A 27,939-nucleotide genomic window follows, 5' to 3' on the forward strand; every position below is an offset into this window, starting at 1 on the left:
TTTAAATTTACATTCGAGTAAAAAAAAAAATTTTAAAAAAAAGAGGCGATAATTACACCTACCAAAAGATATATCTGATTCTCTCGAGTAATATCAGAACTGGCAATACACTACAATAAAACTATATACTAAAGAATATAAATTACATGGATCTCATTTCAGTTGTTGGATAAAAAAAATAATCACAGCTGGCAACGACCAATTCACTAAGAACAAACGAACTACTAAAAAGAACCTCCATAAAAAATTCTTATAGAGGCAAACGCTTCCTATGGAATTATAGACAGATACCTAGAGGCATGCGTACATATGTCATTATCTACTGAACATTCGATAACTAGGTAATTAAGGCCCTGGATTCCACTAGATAAACCTTCTGGTCGCGCACAAGACAGTGAAGAATCTATCGCATCCAAAATAAAATTACGAACTTCTAAAAAAAAGCGGTTTCAGCAATACGAATACCTCTACGGCTATACTCCTTGCAGAGATCAAAAGAGCCATCTGTCTGCATGAATATCCTTAATTCGTTCACTGGATACGTGGGGTTTTTTTTGGGAGGAAAAAACAAAAAACTTATAATATTGTCTCTCCAATTCAATTCCGGCTTCAGTTCGATATTCTTATTTCTACTCCAAGGATGTAATTTACAACCTCACACACGAAGGCTCATTAAATTAATAAATAATAAAAATCAAACAGCGAAAAGCTTACCTTAACTGAATTGGGTACTAGAGTCCAAAGTCTTCTTCGATGCACAGATCATTCACACGAGCTCCACCATCTTTAGGAAAAATAACTGCTCATTACCACATGAAAACAGAAAGATCTAATCAACTGTGGGTTGTTTTATCAAATGAATTGAGAGTTAACACATACATGACACCAAGGGATAAAAAAGTTTAGAATACACCTGCTGAGAAAATGCCTGAATACTAGTTGATTCAAATTGTCTTAACGAAAAAACATCTAGTCAACATTTAATAAGTCCAGTTCCAAAGTCTCAAACATTGAAAATACAAAACATCCCATAAATGATGCATTTAAGCTTTTAACCAGCGATTGGTGTGCCAATGACACAAACGAAAATTGTGGTACTGGTACATTACCATAACTAGCTAGGATTAAAATCATTTTGCAACAACAATTGGATGTGGCATGGTGTGTTAATCTCCTTGATAAATTATTGCAACTCCTATGAAAAATATACCGATCATTGCAGTGATTGAGGTTATATCTGAATTCTGGCATCGCTTGAACAAATAAGACAGCAAATAATGATATATATCAGTATAAGTAGTGTTAGAAAATAATCTTCTAAAAAATACATAAATGTTAAAGAGAAGAACCTAGCACCAATTTTTGGATAATACTTTTTATTTATCTTACTGAGGTACTTTGGATAATACTTTTTTTTTATCTTACTGTAATACCTCAGTCACACTCATTTGACTGACCATGATGTATGATGAAAAAGTCATATTCCTATGCAAAGTTACACTTAGTCCCTCTATAAAATTAGGGTTAACACTCAGCATGCTAAGAATCATCAAGTTTCTCTGAATACTAGAGCAGGAGGTGCACTTATGTGCTCTCTAATTAAACTGGATAACTTATCTTCCGAGCAGCCATTAGTTATGGGAATGATGCAGTGGAGTATTAGATGACAGTTTCTATTGAAATTTTTTGAAAATGATTACTTTTAAATTCAAGAAAAGCAGCCTGACAATATTTTTGGGAAATGACTATAATTAATTAAGTAGATTAACGAACTATTGTAGAATAATAAACATTTTAGGATTGATAAAAATAAAACATGAAGAAATTTGCGACCAGATTGGGAATGATTCGTGTGTAATTAATACCAATGGGTGTGAAAAGACCTGAAAATTATCAGTTTTTTAGAATTGTATTCTAACGATGGTATTAAAAATGATACTTTAGTTAGTTAATGACTGCACCTTATCATAACTTTTGAGACACTGTATTATTTGTCAGTGACCCAAACATCAAATAATTCCTACAGCCACTAAAAACACCAGTAAAAAGTATGCCCGATCTGATGACATTCAGTTAAAATCTTTTTTGACTCCAAATTGTTTATCATGACATTAAGTCACCTAATTATAGCAGTCGCTACAAAAAAAACAATGATTTAGGGACGAAAATCTGGGATGGAAAATATTCATCCCAAAATCGCAACAAATTTGGCAACAAAAACAAACATCGACCCAAATTACCAACGAAATAATTTCATTTCAAGTTTCCAACAAACTATATTTTCGTTGCTAAATTCATCCCATAATTTTGGGACAAATCCTCGACTCGTCCCCAAATCATGTACTCCCTTTTAAATTGGAAGAAGAAAGTATGGTAATATTTATAACAACCCATAATGAGACAATAAGATAACTTTACAATGAGAAAATAAAAATTCTGTACAATTAATACCAAAATGGTTCATAATTATTTAATCAAAAAAATAATGAGAGCATTAATCAGGATTTTATAGCAACGATAAATTAAATGGTAAGAAACACCTTGAAGTTAGTATGAATCATCCATTTCATAACAATGATAAATTAAATTATAAGAAATACCTTGAAGCTACCTTAATTAAATTACAAGTATCCTAAATATGATACAACCTATTTTACCACATCAAATTATTATGATACAACCTATTTCACCATATCAAACAATAGCTACAAATATTGTATTTCCATCTGACATGGAGAGCATGAGATGTATTCTTAAAATTCCTATCATATGAAAATATCTCAAATGAAGAAAACACAAACTAATCAAGATCAATTTGTTGATACTAGTCTTTTAGTACTCATAGTTACTTGGTTACTAGGCAAACTCGAATCATAATTCAGAATTTGAACTAATAATGCAGTAGTAGCAAATTTCAACAAATTTATAAAAAAAATGATACCTTTATTTAACTTTTCAAATGCAACTGATAAAAAAATAAAATTAAAAGTATAAAATGTTCAACTAAGGGTGTGTTACTTAATACTTACTTTTTTTTCTCTGACATATATTTCGCCTCACCAACCCTGTTAAAAACAAATTAACAATATTAATTAAAATAAAAATTAGAAAAGTTAACAAGCTATGGATTAATGTTTAAAACACTAATTATGAGACAAATAATCATCATACATAATTAAAATCATGAACAACCATCACCACCATCATCGCCGCCATTATCATCATCGTCATGCGGAGGAATCTGCCTTGAGTGGAGCTCAACTGAAAAATCTTGTTGTCGGCGCAACTCTCTCATATCTTGCTCTATTTTTGCCCTTTCTAGGTCTCTTTGTGTCCTTTCTAGGTCTCTTTGCGATAATATTTCCTTCAGATTGCTAACCTCTTCAATCAAGTTATTTACTTAGGTTGTAAATGCTGGTGAGGAAGATGTTCCAACTATTCTTTGGGTTTTGCTTAAGGAACTCATCCCCAATATCCTTCCAATTATTGCCAACAGAGTCCTCAGACCCCTGACTATCGACACCACCAGCTTGTGAGTATGTTTGGGCAAGCTCGAGTTCATCATAATTTTTCCTATTTTTTAAAACACATAAGATATTGATTAGATATAATAGAAACACATATAATATTAAGACAGTAAAGGTATATAACTACTAAAATTCAAATCATATATTAAGATCAAATAAATAATAATTCCAACCTTTACTGCTTTTGCTCTCGCCCCACTCCAAGTCTTATCTTTTTTCCTAAAAGTGCGGGTGAAAGTATCAATGAAAGAGGGCTCCTTCCCCATCTCCTTGATCTGAAAAAACATGATTACAAATAATTTGATATAGATAAAAAATTATTGTAAGAGTTAACAAATTACCAATCTCCGTCTATGCTCATCTATGTTAATGGAGCCTCCCGCATATATAGTAGATGAGTCACCAGAATTGTGAGACTGATTCATTCTATTCATGTTACTCCTTTGCTTACTCTCCTCCGTTATCAAAAAGTTGGAGATTCTCTCCCAATTTTCTTTTGTGATGAAGTTTGACTTTTTTCCCCGATTCTTGGCGTGACTTAATACATGTCTGATGTGATCGCCACATTTCTTTTTAAATATTCTGCGGATCTCCATTTCATCATTCGGGTTCCAATTATTTAACCGTTGAAATGGAGAAAAATAATTTATTATATATTCACTTTAAATTTGAATTAAACTCAAGAAAATATACCTTGAACTCGCTCCACTATAGTTGTTTTGTGGCCGGTGGAGTGCTTGAATATGTCATCTTTTCTCCTCCCCAATGGTTATTCACGATTCTATTAATTTCGTGAATAACTTGTACAGAATTTTCAAATCTGCATTAAATTACAAACAAATGATGTTAAATAAAAACATAAAATATTTTATATTACTTACGAATGTCCAATGGGGACTAAAAAAGCTCTATAACTTGTAGGAACAAATATGAGATGTCACCTCTACTGACTTGTAGGAACAAATACAGTGTATTAACTGATAAAATAAATAAAATTATAAATAAGACAGTATATAAAAAACTCACTGAGCTATAAATTTGGTAAATTTGCATATTAAAGATAAATTTGCTTGTAAAAAAACTAGTACCACAAATGTAAAAAAAAATATGACAAATTCCTTTAAATAAGCTAACAAAACTTACCCATCATCAAAAAATCAAAATCCTCATTGTCATTATTCTCCTCCTCCTCCTCATCATCATTATCAATTTCACTTGTATCCACGTTTATCACTACACCGTTGGGATTTCGTAAAATTGGAATAATATATTCCTCAGTCTGAAAGGTGTTTGCAACTTCCTCTTGTTGATATGCAATGTTTTCCAACGTGCCTCAATTTTTTTTCGTGCTTTGGTTTTATAAACATCCCACCAATCAATCTTATCACGTTTTAAACTAGGATACGAAAAATAGAATATTTGAATTGCTTGTTGTACCAACACAAATGGTTCATATTTTTTATAAAATCTCTTATGATTTATTTCAACCAAATTATAATGTGGATGCACCTTCATCCCTCTAACAGGGTCAAACCAGCGACACATAAATAATATAACTTATATTTGTAGCCCTGGGTATTCTACTTCTATAATTTCATCCAACAAACCATAAAAATCATTGTTTGCACCTTCTTCATTGGATGACGATACGCACACCTCACTACTCATGGTATTCTTTCCCATTCCATATTCTTGAGTATGAAAATTATATCCATTTATGAAATATGCTGGCCAAGTGCGTACGAATGATTTTGGACCCCATGACAGATGGATTAGCCATTCTTGCTCAAGGTGAGCTTGATTATCATGAACCTAAGGTCAAAATACCAATTGTTAAAAGTATGTATATGTATCAACCAAATATAGTTTGTTTACTTACATATGATTTGAACCATGCAGCAAATTCTTCTTCGCAAAATCGATCAAACTCTTGTGTCGACAATTCAGAATATAAGTTTAGAAATATCCTACTAAAAAAACATATTATTACACAAATAATTTACGACATTAAAAAAAATAAAATAAAAATATATACTTACTCATAATATGACGAAACTTTTGGACAATATAGTAAAATATAGGTCTGAGTTGTCTGTCATTCTTTACCAGTTAAGTATCTTTGTTTACATGGTCCACTTGGTCGACCAAGGTAGTTAAAAATTGAAAATGAGTTCCCGTTCGAATCAATAGGACCCTCATCATTTTTGCCCGCTCTTCGCCTTTTGCTATGAACATGAGGTTCAAAATAATATAATGCAAAAGTTGTTACTTCCTCCACAATGTATCCATTAACATAGAGGCTTCAACTCGTGCTTTATTTTTCACTTTTTTCTTCAAATGATATAAGAATCTGTTGGTAATATAACAAATTATATTAAATATTAATATATAATTCAAGATTAGTAAATTTTTTTGCATTCAATGAGTTGAAGTATAGAAAAAAGAAATTCTACCTTTTAAATGGATACATCCACCGAAAATGGACAGGTCCTCCAACTTTGGCCTCATATGGCAAGTGAACAAAAAGATATTCCATAGAATCAAAAAAAGAGGGTGGAAATATCCTTTTCAAATTGCACAAAATGATTGGAATGTCTCTCTCTAACTTCTATAATGTGAACGTCTCAAAACTGTTAAGCAAATATCATGCAGGAAAATACTTAACTCCGTAATTGCTCCCCATACAAATTGTGGTAAGAGTTCCTTGAAAGCAATAGGAATCAGTCTTTGCATTATTATATGACAATCATGACTTTTCATACCAATTAACTTGCATTCTTTCATATCGACACATCTTTCAAAATTAGAGACATACCTATCTGGAAATTTTAAATATTTTAACCATTCACATAGGACACGTCGCTGATCCTTATTTAATGTATAAACTGCCTTTGGCTTTGGCCCCCTGCTATTTTCATCGACATTAAGAGTGAGTCTTTTACAAATGAGTTGCATATTTTTTCTTGCATTGAGATTGTCTTTTATTTTTCCGTTGATATCCATCACTGTATTTATCAGATTATCAAAACTATTCTTCTCAATATGCATTACATCGAGATTATGATATATCAAATGACTAAACCAATTCAGCAAATCCCAAAATATACTTCGTTTAGTCCATTTATGTGTACTCCCATATTCATATGTTGTACCATGTGACTTTTCAATAACAGATGGAAAGTGAAGCACTCTATACCAAATATCTAGATCTGTCAATCTCAATGGCGGAAGTGTTCTTTCAATCCTTTTTTTAGTGAATTCATCTTTATTCTTTCTGAAATTATGATTTGTTGGTAAAAATTGTCTATGACAATCAAAATAACCATCTCATCTTCCCATATTTCAATCTGATTGACTTTGATCTCTCTAGACATATGGGGCATCCGAAGACCCAGCAGTACTCCAATATGATAGTATACTGTAAGCTGGAAAATTATTTATGGTCCAAAGAAGAAGAACCTTCATTATAAACATTTGGTTAGAATGAACATCGTATGTAGGAACAAATTAATAGAGATGGTTGTATGTCATATTGGAGAGATGATGCATATGTAGATGTTTGTACATTCTGTAATCAAGATAGGTATAAGACAACCAGAAGGAGTCAACAGCGACGTAAATCATACAACCACTTGTTTTATTTACCTTTAACTCCTAGGATACAAAGACTGTATGCATCAAAGGCAACTGCGGAATACATGACTTGACATACAACTTATTAAATAGAAGAGGGGCTAATGTGTCATCCATCAGATGTAGATGTGTGGAAAAATTTTGATAGAACATATCCAGATTTTGCAAAGGAGACTCGAAACATTAGATTATGTCTCTGTGCTGACGGAGACTCAAAAAATTTCTTCCTGATTTACCAAATGGAGCAAATCCATCATAGAGACATAATCCAATGTTTCGAGTCTCCTTTGCAAAATCTGGATATGTTCTATCAAAATTTTTCCACACATCTGCATTTGATGGATGACACATTAGCTCCTTTTCTGTTTGATGAGTTGCATGCCAAGTCATGTGTTCCGCAATTCCCTTTGATGCATACAGTCTTTGTATCCTAGGAGTTAAAGGTAAATAAAACAACTGGCTGTATGATTTACGTCGCTGTTGACTCCTTCTGGTTGTCTTATACCTATCTTGATTACAGAATTTACAAACATCTACATATACATCATCTCCCCAATATAACATACAACAATCTCTATTAATTTATTCCTATATACGATGTTCATTCTAACCAGATGCTTATAATGAAGGTTGTTTTTCTTTGGACCATAAATGACTTTCCAGCTTATGGTATGCTATCAGGTTGGAGTACTGTTGGGATCTTCGAATGCCCCATATGTATGAAGAAGTCAAAGTCAATCAGATTGAAACATCGGAAGATGAGATGGTTATTTTGATTGTCATAGACAATTTTTACCAACAAATCATAATTTCAGAAAGGATAAAAATGAATTCACTAAAAATAGGATTGGAAGAACACTTCCGCCATTGAGATTGACAGGTCTAGATATTTTGATACAGAGTGCTTCACTTTCTATCTATTATTGAAAAGCCACATAGTACAACATATGAATATGGGAGTACATATAAATGGACTAAACGAAGTATATTTTGGGATTTGCCGTATTGGTTTAGTCATTTGATACATCATAATCTCGATGTAATGCATATTGAGAAGAATGTTTTTGATAATCTGATAAATACAGTGATGGATATCAACGGAAAAACAAAAGACAATCTCAATGCAAGAAAAGATATGCGATTCATTTGTAAAAGACCCACTCTTGATGTCGATGAAAATAACAGGGGACCAAAGCCAAAGACAGTTTATACATTAAATAAGGATCAGCGACGTGTCTCTAATCTTGGAAGATGTGTCGATATGAAAGAATGCAAGTTAATTGATATGAAAAATCATGATTGTCATATAATAATGCAAAGACTGATTCCTATTGCTTTTAAGAAACTCTTACCACAATTTATACGGTGAGCGATTACGGAGTTAAGTATTTTCCTACATGATATTTGTTCGACGGTTTTGAGATGTTCACACATGGAGAAGTTAGAGAAAGACATTTCAATCATTTTGTGCAATTTGGAAAGGATATTTCCACCCTCTTTTTTTGATTTCGTAGAACATCTTTTGGTTCACTTACCATATAAGGCCAAAGTTGGAGAACCTGTCCATTTTCAGTGGATGTATCCATTTGAAAGGTAAATTTTTTTTTTTAATATTTCGACTCTTTGAATGAAAAAAAATTACTAATCCTGGATTATATATTAATATTTAATATAATTTGTTAAATTACTAACAGATTCTTATATCATTTGAAGAAAAAAGTAAAAAATAAAGCACGAGTTGAAGCCTCTATTGTTAATGCATACATTGTGGAGGAAGTAACAATTTTTACACCATATTATTTTGAATCTCATGTTCATAGCAAAAGGCGAAGAGCGGGTAGAAATGATGAGGGTTCTATTGATCCAAATGTGAACTCATTTTCAATTTTTAACTACCTTGGTCGACCAAGTGGACCATGTAAACAAAGATACTTAACTGGTAAAGAATGACAGGCAGTCCAGACCTATATTTTACTAAATTGTCTAGAAGTATCATCATATTACGAGTAAGTATATATTTTTATTTTATTTTTTTAATGTCATAAATTATTTGTGTAATAATATGTTTTTTTTAGTAGGATATTTCTAAACTTATATTCTGAATTGTCGACACAAGAGTTTGATCGATTTTGCGAAGAAGAATTTGCTGCATGGTTCAAATCATATGTAAGTAAACAAACTATATTTGGTTGATACATATACATACTTTTAACAATTGGTATTTTGACCTTAGGTTCATGATAATCAAGCTCACCTTAAGCAAGAATGGCTAATCCATCTGTCATGGGGTCCAAAATCATTCGTACGCACTTGGCCAGCATATTTCATAAATGGATATAATTTTCATACTCAAGAATATGGAATGGGAAAGAATACCATGAGTAGTGAGGTGTGCGTATCGTCATCCAATGAAGAAGGTGCAAACAATGATTTTTATGGTTTGTTGGATGAAATTATATAAGTAGAATACCCAGGGCTACAAATACAAGTTATATTATTTATGTGTCGCTGGTTTGACCCTGTTAGAGGGATGAAGGTGCATCCACATTATAATTTGGTTGAAATAAATCATAAGAGATTTTATAAGAAATATGAACCATTTGTGTTGGTACAACAAGCAATTCAAATATTCTATTTTTCGTATCCTAGTTTAAAACGTGATAAGATTGATTGGTGGGATGTTTATAAAACCAAAGCACGAAAAAAAATTGAGGCACGTTGGAAAACATTGCATATCAACAAGAGGAAGTTGCAAACACCTTTCAGACTGAGGAATATATTATTCCAATTTTACGAGATCCCAACGGTGTAGTGATAAACGTGGATACAAGTGAAATTGATAATGATGATGATGAGGAGGAGGAGGAGGAGAATAATGCCAATGAGGACTTTGATTTTTGATGATGGGTAAGTTTTGTTAGCTTATTTAAAGGAATTTGCCATATTTTTTTTACATTTGTGGTACTAGTTTTTTTACAAGCACATTTATCTTTAATATGCAAATTTACCAAACTTATAGCTCACTGAGTTTTTTATATACTGTCTCATTTATAATTTTATTTATTTTATTAGTTAATACACTGTATTTGTTCCTACAGGTCATTAGAGGTGACATCTCATATTTGTTCCTACAGGTTACAGAGCTTTTTTTAGTCCCCATTGAACATTCGTAAGTACTATAAAATATTTTATATTTTTATCTATCTTAATTATTTAACATCGTTTGTTTGTAATTTAATGCAGATTTGAAAATCCTGTACAAGTTGTTCACGAAATTAATAGAATCGTGAATAATCATTGGGAAGGAGAATCGATGACATATTCAAGCACTCCACCGGCCACAAAACAACTATGGTGGAGCGAGTTCAAGGTATATTTTCTTGAGTTTAATTCAAATTTAAAGTGAATATATAATAAATTATTTTTCTCCATTTCAGTGGTTAAATAATTGGGACTCGAATGATGAAATAGAGATCCGCAGAATATTTAAAAAGAAATGTGGCGATCACATCAGACATGTATTAAGTCACGCCAAGAATCGGGAAAAAAAGCCAAACTTCATCACCGAAGAAAATTGGGAGAGGATCTCCAACTTTTGGGCAACGGAGGAGAGTAAGCAAAGGAGTCACCTGAATAGAATGAATCAGTCTCACAATTCTTGTGACTCATCTGCTATATATGCAAGATGCTCCATTAACATAGATAAGCATAGACGGAGATTGGTAATTTTTTAATTCTTACAATAATTTTTTATCTATATTAAATTATTTCATTATTTGTAATCATGTCTTTTCAGACCAAGGAAATGGGGAAGGAGCCCTCTTTCATTGATACTTTGACCCGCACTTTTAGGAAAAGAGATAAGACTTGGAATGGGGCACGAGCAAAAGCAGTAAAGGTTGGAATTATTATTTATTTGATCTTAACATATGATTTAGATTTTAATAGTTAAGTACCTTCGTTGTCTTAATATTATATGTGTTTCTATTATATCTAATCAATATCTTATGTGTTTTAAAATATAGGAAAAATATGATGAACTCGAGCTAGCCCAAACATGCTCACAAGCTAGTGGTGTCGATAGTCAGGGGTCTGAGGACTCTATTGGCAATAATTTGAGTTTATGGTTGGAGGTCAGTGGAGGACCAAAAGGGAGAAGGAAATTGGAGATGGGTTCCTTAAGCAGAACCCAAAGAATAGTTGGAACATCTTCCTCCTCACCAGCACTTACGACCCAAGTAAATAACTTGATTGAAGAGGTTAGCAATCTGAAGGAAATATTATCGCAAAGAGACCTAGAAAGGGCACAAATCAAGCAAGATATGAGAGAGTTGCACCGACAACAAGATTTTATCATGCGACACCTTCAGTTGAGCTCCGCTCTAAGTCAGATTCCTCCGCATGACGATGATGATGATGGCGGCGATGATGGTGGTGATGGTTGTTCATGATTTTAATTATATATGATGATTATTTGTCTCATAATTAGTGTTTTAAACATTAATCCATGGATTTAACTTTTCTAATTTTTATTTTAATTAATATTGTTAATTTATTTTTAACAGGGTTGGTGAGGCGAAATATATGTCGGAGAAAAAAGTATTACGTAACACACCTTTAGTTGAACATTTTATACTTTTAATTTTTTTTTTTTTTTTTATCAGTTGCATTTGAAAAATTAAATAAGGGTATCATTCTTTTTATAAATTTGCTGAAATTTGCTACTACTGCATTATTAGTTCAAATTTTGAATTATGATTAGAGTTTGTCTAGCAACCAAGTAACCATGACTACTAAAAAAACTAGTGTCAACTAATTGATCTTGAATAGTTTGTGTTTTCTTCATTTGAGACATTGTCATATGATAGGAATTTTAAGAATACATCTCATGCTCTCCATGTCAAATGGAAATAGGATATTTGTAGCTATTGTTTGATATGGTGAAATAGGTTATATCATAACAATTTGATGTGGTAAAATAGGTTGTATCATATTTAGGATACTTGTAGTTAGCTTTAAGGTACTTCTTATAATTTAATTTACCATTACTATGAAATGGATGGTTCATACCAACTTCAAGGTGCTTCTTACCATTTAATTTACCGTTGCTATAAAATCCTGATTAATGCTCTCATTATTTTTTTGATTAAATAATTATGAGTCATTTTGGTATTAATTGTACAAGAATTTTTATTTTCTCATTGCAAAGTTATCTTATTGTCTCATTATGGGTTGTTATAAATACTACCATACTTTCTTCTTCCAATTTAAAAGGGAGTACATGATATTGGTAAATTTATGAATGTTAAGTAGATTATGCCCTTACATTTTTCTCTCGATTCTCTTTGTTTCCCGTGGTTCTAGTTTATTTATCATCATAGATTGTCACTTTAGGATCTGAAATTACTACTATGTAGAGTGAGTCCTTACCATTATTGCAACGAATCTGCCTACATAAATAGGACCATTATTGCAACCAATCTAAGTACATATAAGCTATAGTTCAGTTATTTGCCTTTTGTTTCACTACTCAATATAATTCCCATTAATACTGTTATCGCCCTCTACATCTTCTACGTGTGTTTGACATCTTCAAACACTAGGGCTGGATCTGTTTCTATGCCTACAATACAATTTATACAACATCCTCAAGCACCAAGCCTTAAACCAAGTTCGTGGTGCCACACTCCCATGCAAGCATACTAATTATGAGACTGTTAGAATTTAAGTAATTATCTTTCTAGTTACAAATGATCTGGTTTATTTGTTTGTTTTTATGCAGGAAAAGCAGATTTGATGTGGAAGAAAACTTTTGCAGACAAAGAAGATGAGTTGTATCTTAGTTTTTTTTTAAATTTAAATCCTTGTTTAACTTCTTGGATTGTTGGACTTGTATAACTTTTGGAGTGTTGAACTTGTATAATATTTTGGAGTAGCTTGAAGAAGAAAGATCTTGTATAACTTGTTGAGACCTTTGGATTTGTTGTATTATGATTTGATTTCAATTATTAATAGATGTATGTGAAATAGGATGTGTTGAATGTATGTAATGTGTTATTTGAATTTGTTGTATATATGTATGTATTGATTGAATTGTAGAAATAAATTATTTCTGGAATTTTTTTTTTTTTGATTTTGGGACGAATTTGGCAACGAAAATAATTTGTCGCCAACTTATCGTAAATACTGTACATCGATAATTTCGCATCAAAATCATTTTCATTCCAAATTTCATTATTCTGGGACGAAATATGGGATGAAAACTTATTTATTGCAAATTAAATTAGTATTTTCGTTGTCAAATTCGTCGCAAATTTTGCAACAAGAATAATATTTGTTGCAAAGGTTTGATGAAAATTAGCGACGAATTTAGCAACGAAAATCTAATTCGTTGCCAAATTTTGTCGCCAAATTAGGGACAAACTTGGCAACAAAAAAATAATTCGTCACCAAAGTCGTCTCCAAATTCGTTGCTAAGTTTGCAACAAAACAAATATTCGTTCCAAAATTGTATACAATATTGCGACGAATAGAGTTTTTGTTGCAAATTTGGCGACGAATTTGGTAACGAAAATATTATTTGTTGCCAATTCCGTCCCCAAATTCGTTGCCAAATTTGTAACAAAAAAATATTCGTTCCAAAAGTTGGCAACAAGAAGTTTGGAACGAAAATTTTTTCATCGCAGAATTCGTCTCAAAAAATTTTGCAACGAATTTTTTTTATAAATTCATCCCAGAAAATTGTATTTTTTGTAGTGAGTAGCAAAGGGAATCCCATGCATCTACAACTTACATAAGCTACATTTCTGACCGTCTTTGAGATCCAACATCTACTTAAGATGATCATTCTCAGTACTATATAAGTTGGTTATCTAGCTTCCAATACAAAGGCTAAGATGGGAAATTATAAGCAATAAAGAGGTTTATAATTTAATATTATGTTCACCAAACATATTAAACAATTCAACATACAACCAATATTATGGCATGAACAATGCATAGAGAAATATAAGAATAATAAACTTAACTTTTATGCTTTGCAAAACAAGTAGCAATTCAAATCGCCCTTTTAACAGAGAAAAAGCCTGAAAGATGAACTAGACATCATGTTTCTTGCAATTGAGTTACAAGTATAAAATTGTAAACAATACCCAGTTAAATCTGTTATTATAATACCTACCTCAGTACCTGAGGAACTGTGACCAGGAATCATCAACCAATCATCACTCTAACCTTTGAACTATATGAGGAAGCACAATATTCCTTATCTGTACACTTACCTGCTTATCCAAACTAACTAACCCCCAATATTTCACCATGGATCTGATCATCCAATGTAAGGAACAGAGAATATGAATAAATGCTCACAGTGCCAGTCATTTTTCATTAGCATGTACCGCGATCTTCTAACTGTTGATTTACCTAATAATTAGATACAAAACATGATAAGCATAAACAACATAGCTGAATCCACCAACTAATATATTATGAATCACTAAATAAAGGGATACACAAGTTTGAAAGGGCAATTAACATTAGATGTTTCAGATAAAGAATAAAGGACACAAGAAGTTCGAAAGAAGAAATATCAATCATACTATATAAAAAATGAACTCACAAATTTTCAATAATTGCCAAGAAAAAGACAAAAAAAACAAAAAGCCAAGAACTAGCTAATAATAATGGAAAATAGAAACGGTAAATTAGAGAAAAAACCCTAAATGAAACTTCAACTTTGCATGCAGCATGATCAGATATATAGCCAGATAAGCATAACCACCCACCATAGCTGAATACAGCAACCAACCGTTGCGACTCACTGAATAAAGGGACACAAAAGTTTGAAAAAGCAACCAACATTAGATGTTTCAGATAAAGAATAAATGCATAATAACTTACGAAAGAAGAACAATGGCTCATATGAGATCGTTAAATGTAGCGAATAGTTGCCATTTATGTCAAGGAAGGGAAAATAACAAGATCTAGTGAAAATTGATGAAACTAGATCCAAAAACACTCACACTCCTCCGGCGACTACTCCCCTTGCGACAAGGGACTTGCAGATGCTAAGGATCGCAGACGGAGCCTTGAATCACTCTCGCTCGAACTTTGCTTCCTCCGCGAGGCTTACAATAGTTACCACCGCCGACTCCCCCAATGCTCTTCCCCACCACATCCTCTGACGCCATCAAACTCTACCGCGACATCGGATCAATCAGAGCCCGAACTCAAACCGTTGTTAGAACGACGAGACTTTCGGCGATCTTCAGGGGAAGTGGATCATCCGGTGGCGATCTACTTTGCTAGTGCTCTGCTCTTCCGCAGAAGGCTGTGGATGATAGAAGGCAGGACACATAGCATTGCTTGAGAAAGAAGAAAGGCACGGGCCATCCTTCTATAGGCCCCATCATAGAGGGAGTGAAGATACAGAACGAAAAGACTGGACACACTTCCACTACTCCGACCCTCGGTCCGGATTGGAGCAAACTTGTGGGTCCAAATTGAACAGCTCCGAAAGCCGAACGTCACGAGTCACGACCATGGATTGCTGGATAGCAGAACTACGAAATTAACCTCCAAGAAATTATAGACTGATATTTCGAAATGAGTTGATGCGTTTAAATTTATTAATCACTGGAGAAACAATATTAATAAATTGAGAATCACTCATAAAAAATTGTTTATTGAATGATTTCTAACTTGTAAACTGTGAAATTTTTAAATATATTATTATTATGCCTTTATACTAGAACATTCTATTTGATTCTAACTTGTTTTCTATTATTATTTTTAATTGATTAATCATTGAAAATTTTTAAAAACCATAAAAATTACCTCAATTTCGAATGGCTTGCGCCGTTTTACGTGGACCGTGGGCCCACCGACACTTAGTTACGCTGGAAATATCCGTTGACTAATTGAAATCCTCCACGCGTCCACTCCGCCAACCACGAAGCCCAAACATATCTCGCTCCATTTCCTTCTTTTCTCGCCGCGTGGAATGATCAAAGGCCGTTCGGTCGATAGCGGTCGTCTATAATACGGACTTTGCTTTTTCACCCAGCGATTCACCGCCTCAGAATTCCACCGGAGATTGATCGGAGAGCAACATCATTGCCGTCGAAGCAACACCGAATTGGCGCGTTTCCATGGGAATTGTGGCTGTTCCCAGCTCAGCCTCCCGATCGACGTTCGGCAGCGGCGGCGGATTCACGGTCCGCCGCTCGCCGCCTCTACGGCGACCTTTCGTCGTCTTGTCCTTCAAAGGCGAACCCGTCCCCAAGTGCTCCGAAGCCGTCGTCTCCCCTCCCATCAAGGAGGCGAAGAAGAGTCCCGGGAAACGGTCCAAGAGAGGGAAGGGCGCCGTGGTCTCCGCCGCCGCTGTCGCTCCTTCTGCCGACGCTTGCGCCAGAGATCCAGGATACGATGAGGTCGCCGCCGCTCTTGAGAACATCTACAAGCTAAGCCCGGCTGATGTCTTGGACTGGGAGTCGAACGGGGTGGGAAATGTGGTTAGGAACAGGAAGAAGAGGGCGAAAAGGTTAGGTCTTGAAGAAAGAGTGCGTTTGAGGCAGGGGAAGGAGGAGGAGGAGGAGGAGAGCGTCGAGGCGAAGAAGAGAGGTCGGAGGAGGGATTTGGAAGGGGAAGCGGAGACATTAGTGAGGGAGTACTCCATTTCCACCGATTTCTACAGCTTGGATTGGAAGAGGGTGAAGATACCACCAGTTCTTAGCTCGGCTGAGCACAAATGGCTTTTCGAGCTGATGCAACCCATGAAGGTAATACTTTCCCTATGACTCTTTGGTTTAATTATTTCCTCATCTTAAAAATACTAGTAGATTTTGTGTATTTGATCAGTGATTGATTGGACTTTCAGAATACTTATTGAGTTCATCCATTTTGAAGACATCTTGAATCTTCAAAATATAATTTTATTTTTATTAAACAATAAGAAATTGCAAATAAATATTGTAAACATTTATTGTATTCAGAATAGTTATTATAAACATTGATTAAGATTGCTAAGTTTCTCTTTTGGGGATCATTGAATAAGATTGCTGAGTTTCTTTACAATAGGCAATAATGCAAGTGAAGGAGGACATGTCTAAGGATCTGAACAAGGAACCAACCGATGGTGAGCTGGCAGATGCAGTGAACATGAGCATTCTACAATTAAGAAGACATTTAGAGGTTGGCCAAGCAGCAAGGAACAAGCTAATCAAGGTACCCATTTTATTTTCAAGATAACTGCAGATTGAAGAAATTTACTGCTTTGTAAGATCTTTTATATTTACTTAACAGAAACCAGATGACATGAAACTAATAATTATCCATTGCAACTATTATCTTCATGATTATAACTGTGTTATTACCTTTTAAAGTTTTTTTTTTTGCATGATTGAATAGCATTGTCACTCAAATTTACATATTTAGCTGTGTTATTGAGCATTTCGACCAGATAATCGACATCTAATTCGTACTTTTGCAGCACAACCTTCGACTGGTTTTATTTGTTATCAACAAGTATTATCCAGAGATTGCAACTGGACATAAATTCCAAGAATTTTGTCAAGCGGGTGTCACAGGTCTCATAACTGCCATCGATCGGTTTGAACCCAAGCGCGGCTTCCGTCTGTCCACATACGGCCTCTTTTGGATCCGACATTCCATTATCCGATCGATGACGCTCGCAAGCTTCACAAAAGTTCCTTTCGGGATTGAGTCGGTATGATCACACTGCTACATCACTGACTTGAATTTGCAACGAATCAGGTTTGGAATTAATTTCCGATCATGCAGGTCAGACAAGAAATCCAAAAGGCCAAACTGGAACTGTCCTTCGAGCTGGGAAGACAACCTACCGAGAAAGAGATAGCCGAACGAGCAGGAATCTCACTGGAAAGATACAATGATGTTGTCAAGGCATCAAAACCAGTGTTTTCGCTCAATGGAAAGCATATTGTAACACAAGAAGAATACATCAATGGTATTACTGATCTAGATAGGGAAGGCGATAAACACAAACAACCTGCACTTCTACGACTAGCTCTCGACGATTTAGTAAGTTTTTTTAATCGCTTTCAAAACCACACCAGCTTCGTGGGTGAGTAATCACAAACTCGTTCAATTCTTCAGCTAGATTCACTGAAGCCTAAGGAAAGCTTGGTGATGCGGCAGAGATATGGGTTGGATGGCAAGGGGGAAAGGACCTTGGGAGAGATTGCAGGGAATCTTAATATATCAAGAGAGATGGTCAGGAAGCATGAACTGAAGGCACTCCTTAAGTTGAAGCATCCAACTCGAGTCGACTACCTTCGTCGATACATTTGACCAACAATTCTGTATATAAGATAGCTACTTTTGTAATCATCAATTTCCTCGTTTACTTTTTAAATATTAAGTGATGAATCTTTGTATTATACTCACAGAGACGAAAAGAAAAAAGGTATCGTTGATACATAGATTGTAATTTGTGCAGAAAAAAGACAAGAAGTTGGATTATAACCTAAGAATATGTTCGATTCAAGTAAAATATATAATTAGTGTGCAAATATTTTTTGGGAGAAACTTTTTATAGGAAAAATTGATTACTCTCTCTTTATTTTGCTTATAGAGTAATAGTTTCCTTGCCCTCACCTTCATTCTTTAATTTTTTTTAATAATTCAGAAAAGGAGTTGATACTGTAAGAAAACAGATTAATAGACTCGAAAAAAGCAGACATTCAATCATATAATCATCAAAATGTTTCAGGGTTTTCTTTTAACTCGAAAAATTAATTAATGAATGAAGCTAGGAAAACAGAGTAATAGACTCGAGAAAAACCTTAATGCTTGGCTGGTGCAGCACAATATCTGATATGCAAAACTAGTCATGCTTTGATTTGCATCTCAACGGTTAGCTTGAGAGCCTCCACATGGAACATGTTGATCTTGAGCCACTAATGGAGGATAATCGATATCCATTCTGTTGTGAAGAAATCGAACGACAACGCATGTAATGTTGTCCGAACTACCGCGTGCGAAGGCAGTCTCTGTTAACTTCCTAGCAGCAACTTCAGGTTCCTCTTCCATTCTCACAAGGGAAACTGCATCCTATAGGGATGGAAAAGGATACACAAACTTTGAAATTAGCAACGAACAATGCGCTAGTATTGCCTACTGTAAACCAACCCACACTGATACATTGGAACAAAATATAAACTTGCTATGGCGAGGACGACTTCATGAAACACAAGGCAGTAGAGGATACAATTCATCTTCCAATATGCATTTTTCTTTGACAAAATGCTTTATTAATGCTAACCTTTTGAAAAAAAAAAAAAGAAGAAGAAGAAGAAGGTAATGTAGGTAGTATTAACAAAGCAATTATCGACTAGAAGTGGAATTGGAATATGAAAAGAGGCATGGCCAACACTAAGCTCCCTGAATTTAGCAGCAGAACTGAAAATAGCTAACAATACTCTGTAAATGTTTATTGAGAAAGCAGATCTAACCTCGTTTGACACGACATCCCAAAGCCCATCACTGGCCAAAACCAGAAATTCCAAGTCCTCATCCACCACTTGTTCCTGACAGAAGGGCAGAGGCTTTGTGAAACTTGTCAGATAAAATTGTCTTTGCAAGTGCATCGAATCTAATAGATTTCTACGAGTTCTAAAGCTAGATAGTGCCTCTGAAAAGTAACAAAGATTTATGAAGCATACAATGTAATATAGTATACAAACGGCTTGGAGGTTATTTTATGATTCTGTGAACATCAAAATTGTCACTAGTATACTAAACATTAAAGTGAATCTTGTTTTGTAACTCCAGCATGCCACACTTGGATAGGCTTCAGTCTTTGCAATCATATATTACCCTTTTTGTTCTTTTCTTCTTGCAGAGCCTTGCAGAGCCTTCCCTCCAAGTTGCACACAAATCATCCCCTCTATCTCTCTAGTCTGCACCAACATGGACGCTTGTCTGTGCCTACCCCACGTGTACCTCCCACCCCTGCCCCTTCTCTCTCTCTCTCATGGAAGGTCATGTCTGCCCAATTCTACACTCCCCTTGCTGACTCTTGTTGCCACTCTGCCAGCCTATGCTCGGTGTGCGTAATCAGTCTGTTATTATTATATTAGACAATATCGGGGCCATAAAATATGTGAACCAATATAGAGCTAATAGACCATGAGGGAGAGTTTCAGCCAAGTTGCTGTAGTACAATGGAATACCTGAATCTCAGGCTCTGCTAGAACAAATTGTTTTAGAAGGCGGTTGCCAAATGCTCGAGACATTGCTAATATGCCTCCAACCCTCCAGGTACCTACAAATTCAAACAATCAACCCAAGACAATTTCTCAATCTGAGTGCAACCTATTTCCCTTGAAAAATAACCATTGTGCAATTAATTCACTAATTTAAGGAAGAAATATCACATTGCAGGATAAAGAAGCAGGAAGCTCTCTGGTAATACTCAAAAGAACTGTTTTAGGTGATTGTGATTAACCCCCAAATCACAGAACTGCTGAACACAAATGACAATATCAGAGGCATATTTCCCAAATGCTGGTAGACTTACCAGCCCACATGACAACTCCTCCAGCATCCTCAATTCTCTTGCGCTCGTCGCTTCTATTCGGCTTGTGATCATCAGAGAGAGGAATTGCTACAACCAAGGATTATTTTCTTTAACAGTTTATGAAGTTGGTATTTTACATGGTAAAGTCAAGAGAGAGATGAAACATGAAACTGAAGGATAAAATAAAATGTATTATATGCTGTAGCATATAGTAATTATAGAATTGGTTCATCTTTGTTAACTATAGAATTCATTATATCATTATTTTGAACATGCCCACAATAATTTTAGCCAATAGCACGCTAACATAGTAACAAGTTCAACCCAGAATGAAATGAATTAATTCAACTACTTATAATGATATATCCCTTATTAAAATTTCGGGCGAGAGATAACTGAAAGAACCAGTTTCAGCCACTGAATTGACAAGTTACTTTAAAGTACCAATTAATCAGGTTCCAAAGGAATAATTAAAAAACAAAACCAGTGTCAATCCTTCTAGGACTTGAAGAGGGACAGGTTAACCTTGATTGTCTGTTCATCTGACATCCCATTTTATGACTGACAAAACAAATCAAATCTTTTTGAAACCATACTTCCAACAAAAAGTCAGGAAAAAAGAAGGATCAAGATTATAAGTCACCTTTTCCAGCCTTACATATTACGGCACGTGAATCACCGACATTAGCTACATATAATTGTTTGTCAATCAAAACTGCAGTAGAGGCCGTAGAACCATCATCTCTAGTCGTATTGCTTTCAGAAGCTAAGAACTCTGAATCAGTTCTTTTAAATGTCTCACCTGTAAATTTACAGAAGAAAACGAATTGAAAACGACTGCACAGAAAACTGCGTAAAGAATGCTACAATATGCATAAGCAACTTGACAAGATTGTTAGTACTTATTGCGATTTTTGTATCCACCATCAATAACGGATGCTTTGTTAGGTTGTTGAACAGGTGTTCCTTCAAATATTCAGAAGCGCGTGAACCACCGTGTCCTAAAATAGAAATTCTCTACATGACAATACTCCATGATCAATCTACAAATAAAAATTATATAATGAACAAAACCATCAAATATCCCAAAAAGGCCGATCAATTTTCCATCAATTTCGGCTGATTTATGATCATAGTTATCCTCCATGCTTGGTCTTTTCCCCTTAAAGCTAGCATATCCACACTGCCAACGAGCATCCACACTGCAAACGATCCTCAAGATGAAATATAAATAAGATATCAAGATAAAATGTTTATTCTAATGAATAAAAAGTAATGACAGCAAGCCATGAATCCCAAGTATTTGGGTTTCACTACATGCATTTTATTCCACAATTGAACTATAAGTCTGCTAGCAATATCTAGATACTCAAATCATTTCTACTTACATTATCTAGAGTTTTTCTTGTCTTCCCTCAACTCCTCAAACTCAACTCTAATCATTTCAATGTGTCTAATATAAATTATCTTAAAATATGCTATACCATTTCAACATATTTTCTTTCATTCTATCACTGAACTAAACAAAATTATCCCTAGATAGAAGAACCTCACACATCCATCTCCCTAAACAAAATCATCGTTGTGAAAATAAAGGTTGCACACACTAATTCCTAAATGTGTAATCAGATATCAAATGGAGAGAAAAATCCATTGATTTACAGTCAACCTTTTCCATCTTCCACTTGCATAATTGCTATTTACTTCGTGATCCTTTTCAGGTGATACATTGTCAGCAGCTCCACGCTCCAAAGCTAGACCTGAATCCACCATCATCGTTGCAAGTCTCAAAACAAAATTCTTATCTCAAGGAGGACCCAAGCCCTCTTTCCACCCTTGTTCCTTTGAAGTCGAACGTTCCGGGTTCTTCGTGCGATTGACAAAGCCGTTTAAGTCAGCATTATATACCATCTATCTTGCTGAGCACCTGCCGTACATGGATATCACGCAACAAAACAAGGATGAGACAATTCACAAATGCAATGTTTAGCGAGAGAGGAAAGGAAGAGAGCACTCTTTTTTTCCTTCAAAAATTCCACCTTTAAAACATCAATTCGCGTCATCATAAAGAGCACGTTCTTTTCAATCATAACTTAAAACAACGAAACTACAGATATAGGAGAAAAATTATAGAAAGGATGCCAGATACCAATCAAATCTAACGACAGGACAGAAAAGCAGTCACCTGTATACAACCTCCCGAGCTAAGAACTCCTCGATCCGAGGCCGAGCGCGTAGATCGGAAAGCGGAGAATGAGGCGGCCGGGAGCAGATCGTCGTGACGGCGATCGGCGAAATCGAAGGAAGAGAGGAAAAGGGGGAGATCGGGTAGAAGGTGGTGGTTCCTTTTGGCCTCGGTTCTAGTTTTAGCTCGAAATAATAGGCTTCGTGTGGGTTAGCACGAGACAAGCCGAGAACGTGGCAACGCAAGTCGGCGACAGTTGCCACCGTAGCGTACCGGTATATCGGTCGGTTTCCCGTTATACGATGAACGCCTTAATAATTAAATATCGTGAATTCTAGACTTAAATGCATTTCTGTCCTGATACGGTGAATACGGGAGTGCGAAGGGATTAATACTCAGGTCTAGCACGATTACATAGCTCCATTAAATACTGCAGCCAAGAAGACATTTTATCCTATTAGACCACGAGTTCCCCTAATTTAATAGAATCCCGATTTATCTCAGTTTATTTCAGAATTGAGTCCTCTCGATCAGACTAAATATACTAGACGAATAGTTTGAGTCCTCAAAATTATCATTATTGCTTAGCCAATCTGATCCGTTTGAGAATAAGATCTAATCGGGAATATCATCAAAGTATCTTAATGATCCATCAGCCCAACATTTTAATATTTTTTTTTAACATTTTATGTACGAATCAAGAAAGTATATCTAGGACAATCTATACGGTGGAAATTTTACCCAACAAAATATAGAAATAATAGGTATATTTTAAGAAAGACTATGCAAATTGGTTGGTTTTATTTCGAAAATACATTAATATTTATGTGGAGAGAAAATAACAATATATAAAGGGTCTCTACCTATAAGTACAAGTAAGCTCCACTATCAAAGCTCTTCATTTATTCCTCCGTCTTCTTTCTAACTTGAATGTCGGAGTACATATTTCGGAAACTCTTCCCTGACCCGGTTATTAACATTTTCTTCTTCTAACTCTTCTATTTGATATTTTATCCTGATGACTTGTGGAAAACTTTTATAAGACCGAACCAATCACTAAAGGAATAATCAATAATACTAACTAGAATTATTTTTTTTTTCTCATAGTCAATCTCAACATCATCTAGTCAGCATGCCATCTTTATATCAATTTATCACTAAAATCTATTTTAATTGTAAGAAGATATACTCTATTAGTACTAAACATACTTTAGAGAGTTCTATTTTTTCTCTGATTAATTAATAAGGATGCGGCGATAAGGAGGAGCTTACCTAGCATAAGTCAATTGTAACGGTGTAAGTCAAAGTCAATATGGTCAACGCCAGGACTTAAATAATGCTCAGTCGCACCTGAGCAGGAAGCGGTTCATCGGCCGATCGAAGGGATCATTGTCCGATCGATCATCTGAGTAAAACCAGTATCTAGTCAACCCGATTGACAGGAGAGCAAACTAAGTAGGCCAGGAGCCCGAGCCGAGCAGGCCACCCATCTGACTCGAGGTAGGGCGTTGACATTATACACATAATGAACCAATAAAATAATGAAAAAGGAAAAGACAGATAATTAATAAGGGAGAGAAAACAAAAAAGAACATTCCATCTATCATTAAATGAGAAGAAGTCAAGACAAAGATGTCTTCCGTCGGTAATTAATATCATCATTAAACAGGGGAAGATGAAGGGTCACTGAGAAAGGTATAAAAGAGTATGTCAGGTATGAAGAAAGTCAAGATGAATCTCTATCCCTAATACTTTCACTCTCTTCTTCTTCTGACTTGAGCGTTAGAGGGTCAACGTCATGGACCCCTTCCCTGGTTTTGATTTTGTTTTGTAAAGAGGAGCAAGGTCTTCATCCTGTCAGTGGTACTGCCATCTCCCCAGCTTTTTAGCTTCACGTCTTCGGACATGATCATTTTGGCGGTGTCTGTGGGAACATAGCCTGCATCCGAACGAGAAGATGGAAGACACTAGACGACTCACAACAGTGACGCTGCCGCAAGAGGATCTCGATGCACTAATACAGGCTCGAGTGACAAAGATATTGGAGCAACAGCAACCACAGGCGCTGGCTGATCGGTAAGCACAGGAGCCCACAGCTTCCGCGGCAGGTCGTTAGGCTGAGCGAGGGGACCGAACGGAGCAGCTTTCCATTGGGAGCCGAGCAAGAGGCCAATCGACACCTATGGGGAAGCACCTCATGCGCCGGTCCCCTTACATCGAGCGTCGTTATGGACTCCGGTAAAAGAAAGGGCCCAAGAGGACAGAGACCGAGAATCTTCCTCGGATGAGGCACTCGCTCGAGATACAAGGAAAAGGAAGCTACCCAAAGAGGATAATTCGCCCGAGCAGGTAAATTATCGTTCAGAGGCTCCACTCATACTTCGTCGCTCATCCGATCATCGTCATAACCAACAATACCTTGGGAAGAGTCCTCCTCAACTTAGAGGCGTCTGAGCGACTAATCAAATGGGCAAGCGAACTAAGCGAGTTTGATATTCAGTATTAACCCTGAACGGTGATGAAAGCTCAAGCCTTGGTCGATTTCGTCACAAAAGTCCAAAATGTCGAACCAGCAGCAACTTAGAGAATATATGTCGATGGTTCGTCCACTCAACAAGCCAGCGGGATCGGCATTCTGCTCATTTCACCATGGGAAGACCGGATGTAACTTTCCGTTCGACTGGATTATCGAGCCACCAATAACGAAGCTGAGTATGAAGCCTTGATAGCCGGCTTACAGGCAGCACGGCATGTCGGAGCAACAAAAGCCCTCATTCACTCGGACTCTCAGCTGGCCGCCCAACAGCTATCAGGGACGTTCGAGATTGACAACTCCCGACTCAAGTTATATACAGAAGCTTTCGAGAAACTGAAGGCAAATTTTCAAGAGGTCACTATACAGAAGATCCCCCGATCGGACAATCAAGCGGCGGATGAACTGTCTAAGTTAGCTAGTTCATTATCACCAGTTACGATCAGCCAGCCAATCGAACAGGTCTCATTGGTTGCGTACATTGACCGGACGGAGAGAGTGGTCTTCTCGATCGACTGGAGAACACCGCTGATTAAGTTCCTCCGATCGGGTAGCACACTTGTCGACAGGAGGCAGCGCGACTATTAAGAAAGAGGGTTGGACGATTCACGTTGGTCAGAGATCAACTATATAAGAGAGTCTTCTCTAGGCCCCTACTCAAGTGCGTTGGATCGGAGGACTCAAAGTACATCATGCAGGAAGTGCACCAAACCTCCTATGGAACCCATCTAGGTGGTAGTTCGTTGGCTCGAAAGATTCTTTTGGTCGGATACTTTTGGCCAACTCTCCAAGAGGATGCCATTTGGACAGTAGCCACCTACCTATCCTGCCAAATGTATCACAACACCTCGCATCGACTAGCCGAGGATATGGAGACATCCATAGTGTCTTGCCCGATTGACCAATGGGGCATGAACATCATGGAACTGTTTCTCATAGCGATCGGTCAGTAAAGGTTCCTGCTTGTCGCGGTGGACTATTTCTCAAAGTGTGTGGAGGTTGAGCCGCTAGCAAGGATAAGTGAGAAAATGGTCACTAAATTCATCTGCCAAAACATCTTGTGTCGGTTCGGCATCCTCCACCGGCTCGTCTTGGATAACGGGAGGCAATTCGCGGGATAGAGGCTTAGGAAGTGGTGCAAAGGCTATGACATCCAGTAGGCCTTCACCTCGGTAGCCTACCCCCAGAGCAACAGCCAGGCAGAAGTTACAAATCAGGAGATCCTTAGAGGCTTACGAGCTCGGCTCTGTTGGTCCGAGTAGGCCGCCTGTAGAGGGTTGAGTTGTCTGAAACACTAAAACAAAACACCTTTCTCGACTTTCAACTCAGATTAATATAGCAATTAAAACAAAATTAACAACTTAAAAGAAATGAGTAAAAGACCACTGTTTACTTGGTTACAACCTAGATGGTTGTTAATCCAAGATAGATGAAAGCTCACTAAAAGTCTCATTCGTTGAAACCGGAGAAACCTTTTACACACAGTGAAAACTCAGAAATGATTAGGAAACTGAGTACAGAAGTTGTTACATCTTTCCTAGATCCAGGGGTCGTTTTATAGACCTTGAAAAACTTGTCTGCAGGTTGAAGGCGCCTCCAGCGAGGCCAAAGGATAAAACTTTATATTTTCCGCAACGACCAAATTGCTTGGTCGAAGGCACCTTCCATGGCTAGTTGAAGGCGCCTTCAGCCATTGAAGGCGTCTTCTGCCTGAAGGTCGCGGAGGCGCCTTCAACTCCTATTGAAGGCGCCTTTAGCTGCTCCATAGCTCCACTTTAGTTCTTCCACTGCTCCGATCGCCCGAGTGATTTTGGTCAACCAAAATAGGGCTCACCCGAACCCAATTTTCGGCCTTCTCCTTGAGCAGGCTTTCGCTCCGGCTTCTCATCCCTCGAACGTCGCGCTCGTCCTTCTTGTCCACCTGTGTACTCTTCCACAGCTTCTCGTCCCTCGAACGCACCGAGCCCATCTCTCTCCCATGTTGTCCTTCTCATTAGCTGCTTCTTCCGCTCGACTTCCTGTGCTCCTAAGCTGCTGCACACTTAGACACAGGGATCAAATCATAACAGGACCTAACCTAACTTAGTTGATCACACAAAAAACTCCCTTGGGGTTCCAACAGGCTCGACCATGCAGAAGGTACCTGGGTCGACAAGCTCCCAAGTGTCTTATGGGCACTTCGCATGACTCCAAAAGAAGCGACCGACGTAACACCATTCCAGCTGGTGTATAGTGGGGAAACAGTGGTCCCTGTGGAGGTTGGAGTAGAATCCGACCGGATGCAACTCTACGACAAGGGAAATACCAAACGGAGGTTAATGGAGCTCGACTTGGTGGATGAATCGCGGGATAAAGTCACTATCTTGCTAATGACATACCGACAGCGGATAAGGCAGAATTACAACCGAAGGGTGATCCCGAGTTCTTTCCAGGTCGAAGATATGTTGTGGAAGAGAATCAAATCGGTCAACGACATCACCAAACTCGAGACGTCATAGCA

The 27,939-nt window shown here is 36.5% G+C and overlaps 3 protein-coding genes across 15 annotated transcripts; 2 read left to right on the plus strand and 1 right to left on the minus strand.

Annotated features, from left to right (window-relative positions):
* Window positions 1-563: 563 nt before the first annotated feature.
* LOC121970566 (probable protein phosphatase 2C 52) lies at window positions 564-23,094 on the minus strand. Of its 13 annotated transcripts, none has more exons than XR_006108955.1 (17): window positions 22,907-23,094; window positions 22,391-22,648; window positions 21,796-21,923; window positions 21,624-21,722; window positions 21,365-21,523; window positions 20,722-20,808; window positions 20,375-20,466; window positions 19,655-19,729; window positions 18,985-19,253; window positions 15,182-15,708; window positions 14,341-14,582; window positions 14,189-14,245; window positions 4,221-4,347; window positions 3,701-4,109; window positions 3,172-3,573; window positions 3,030-3,065; window positions 564-799 (listed from the first exon to the last, which is right to left on the minus strand). XR_006108955.1 is itself a non-coding variant. In XM_042521359.1 (9 exons), exons 2-9 carry the CDS (start codon window positions 22,495-22,497, stop codon window positions 19,050-19,052), a joined length of 951 nt encoding a protein of 316 aa, XP_042377293.1. In that variant the 5' UTR covers window positions 22,498-22,648; window positions 22,907-23,094; the 3' UTR covers window positions 18,862-19,049. The 13 variants fall into 13 exon arrangements, 1 of the variants encoding a protein (XP_042377293.1); XR_006108954.1 differs by having other exon boundaries at window positions 3,701-3,802; window positions 3,869-4,347; XR_006108956.1 differs by having other exon boundaries at window positions 3,193-3,573; window positions 3,701-4,347.
* On the plus strand, window positions 16,172-18,670 carry LOC121970565 (RNA polymerase sigma factor sigE, chloroplastic/mitochondrial-like). The gene is made up of 5 exons (XM_042521357.1): window positions 16,172-16,939; window positions 17,238-17,384; window positions 17,650-17,886; window positions 17,961-18,221; window positions 18,297-18,670. The coding sequence occupies exons 1-5, from the start codon at window positions 16,310-16,312 to the stop codon at window positions 18,489-18,491; spliced, it is 1,470 nt and encodes a 489-aa protein (XP_042377291.1). The 5' UTR covers window positions 16,172-16,309; the 3' UTR covers window positions 18,492-18,670.
* A 1,769-nt stretch (window positions 23,095-24,863) lies between the features above and the next one.
* LOC121972613 lies at window positions 24,864-27,937 on the plus strand. The gene is made up of 2 exons (XM_042524268.1): window positions 24,864-24,982; window positions 27,562-27,937. Exons 1-2 carry the CDS (start codon window positions 24,864-24,866, stop codon window positions 27,935-27,937), a joined length of 495 nt encoding a protein of 164 aa, XP_042380202.1.
* The last annotated feature ends 2 nt before the right edge of the window (window positions 27,938-27,939 follow it).

This window comes from Zingiber officinale, chromosome 4A (assembly GCF_018446385.1).
Source record: "Zingiber officinale cultivar Zhangliang chromosome 4A, Zo_v1.1, whole genome shotgun sequence".
In the NCBI taxonomy this organism is placed as follows: Eukaryota; Viridiplantae; Streptophyta; class Magnoliopsida; order Zingiberales; family Zingiberaceae; genus Zingiber; species Zingiber officinale.

Coding starts and splice junctions, on each gene's coding strand:
- LOC121970565 (XM_042521357.1), top strand. CDS start 16,310: ATGGGAATTGTGGCTGTTCCCAGCTCAGCCTCCCGATCGACGTTCGGC. Junction 16,940..17,237: donor AGCTGATGCAACCCATGAAG/GTAATACTTTCC, acceptor TCTTTACAATAG/GCAATAATGCAAGTGAAGGA. Junction 18,222..18,296: donor GACTAGCTCTCGACGATTTA/GTAAGTTTTTTT, acceptor TCAATTCTTCAG/CTAGATTCACTGAAGCCTAA.
- LOC121972613 (XM_042524268.1), top strand. CDS start 24,864: ATGGAAGACACTAGACGACTCACAACAGTGACGCTGCCGCAAGAGGAT. Junction 24,983..27,561: donor CCACAGGCGCTGGCTGATCG/GTAAGCACAGGA, acceptor GGGTTCCAACAG/GCTCGACCATGCAGAAGGTA.
- LOC121970566 (XM_042521359.1), bottom strand. CDS start 22,497: ATGATGGTGGATTCAGGTCTAGCTTTGGAGCGTGGAGCTGCTGACAAT. Junction 20,809..21,364: donor AATATGTAAGGCTGGAAAAG/GTGACTTATAAT, acceptor CCTTGGTTGTAG/CAATTCCTCTCTCTGATGAT. Junction 20,467..20,721: donor AGGAGTTGTCATGTGGGCTG/GTAAGTCTACCA, acceptor TTGAATTTGTAG/GTACCTGGAGGGTTGGAGGC.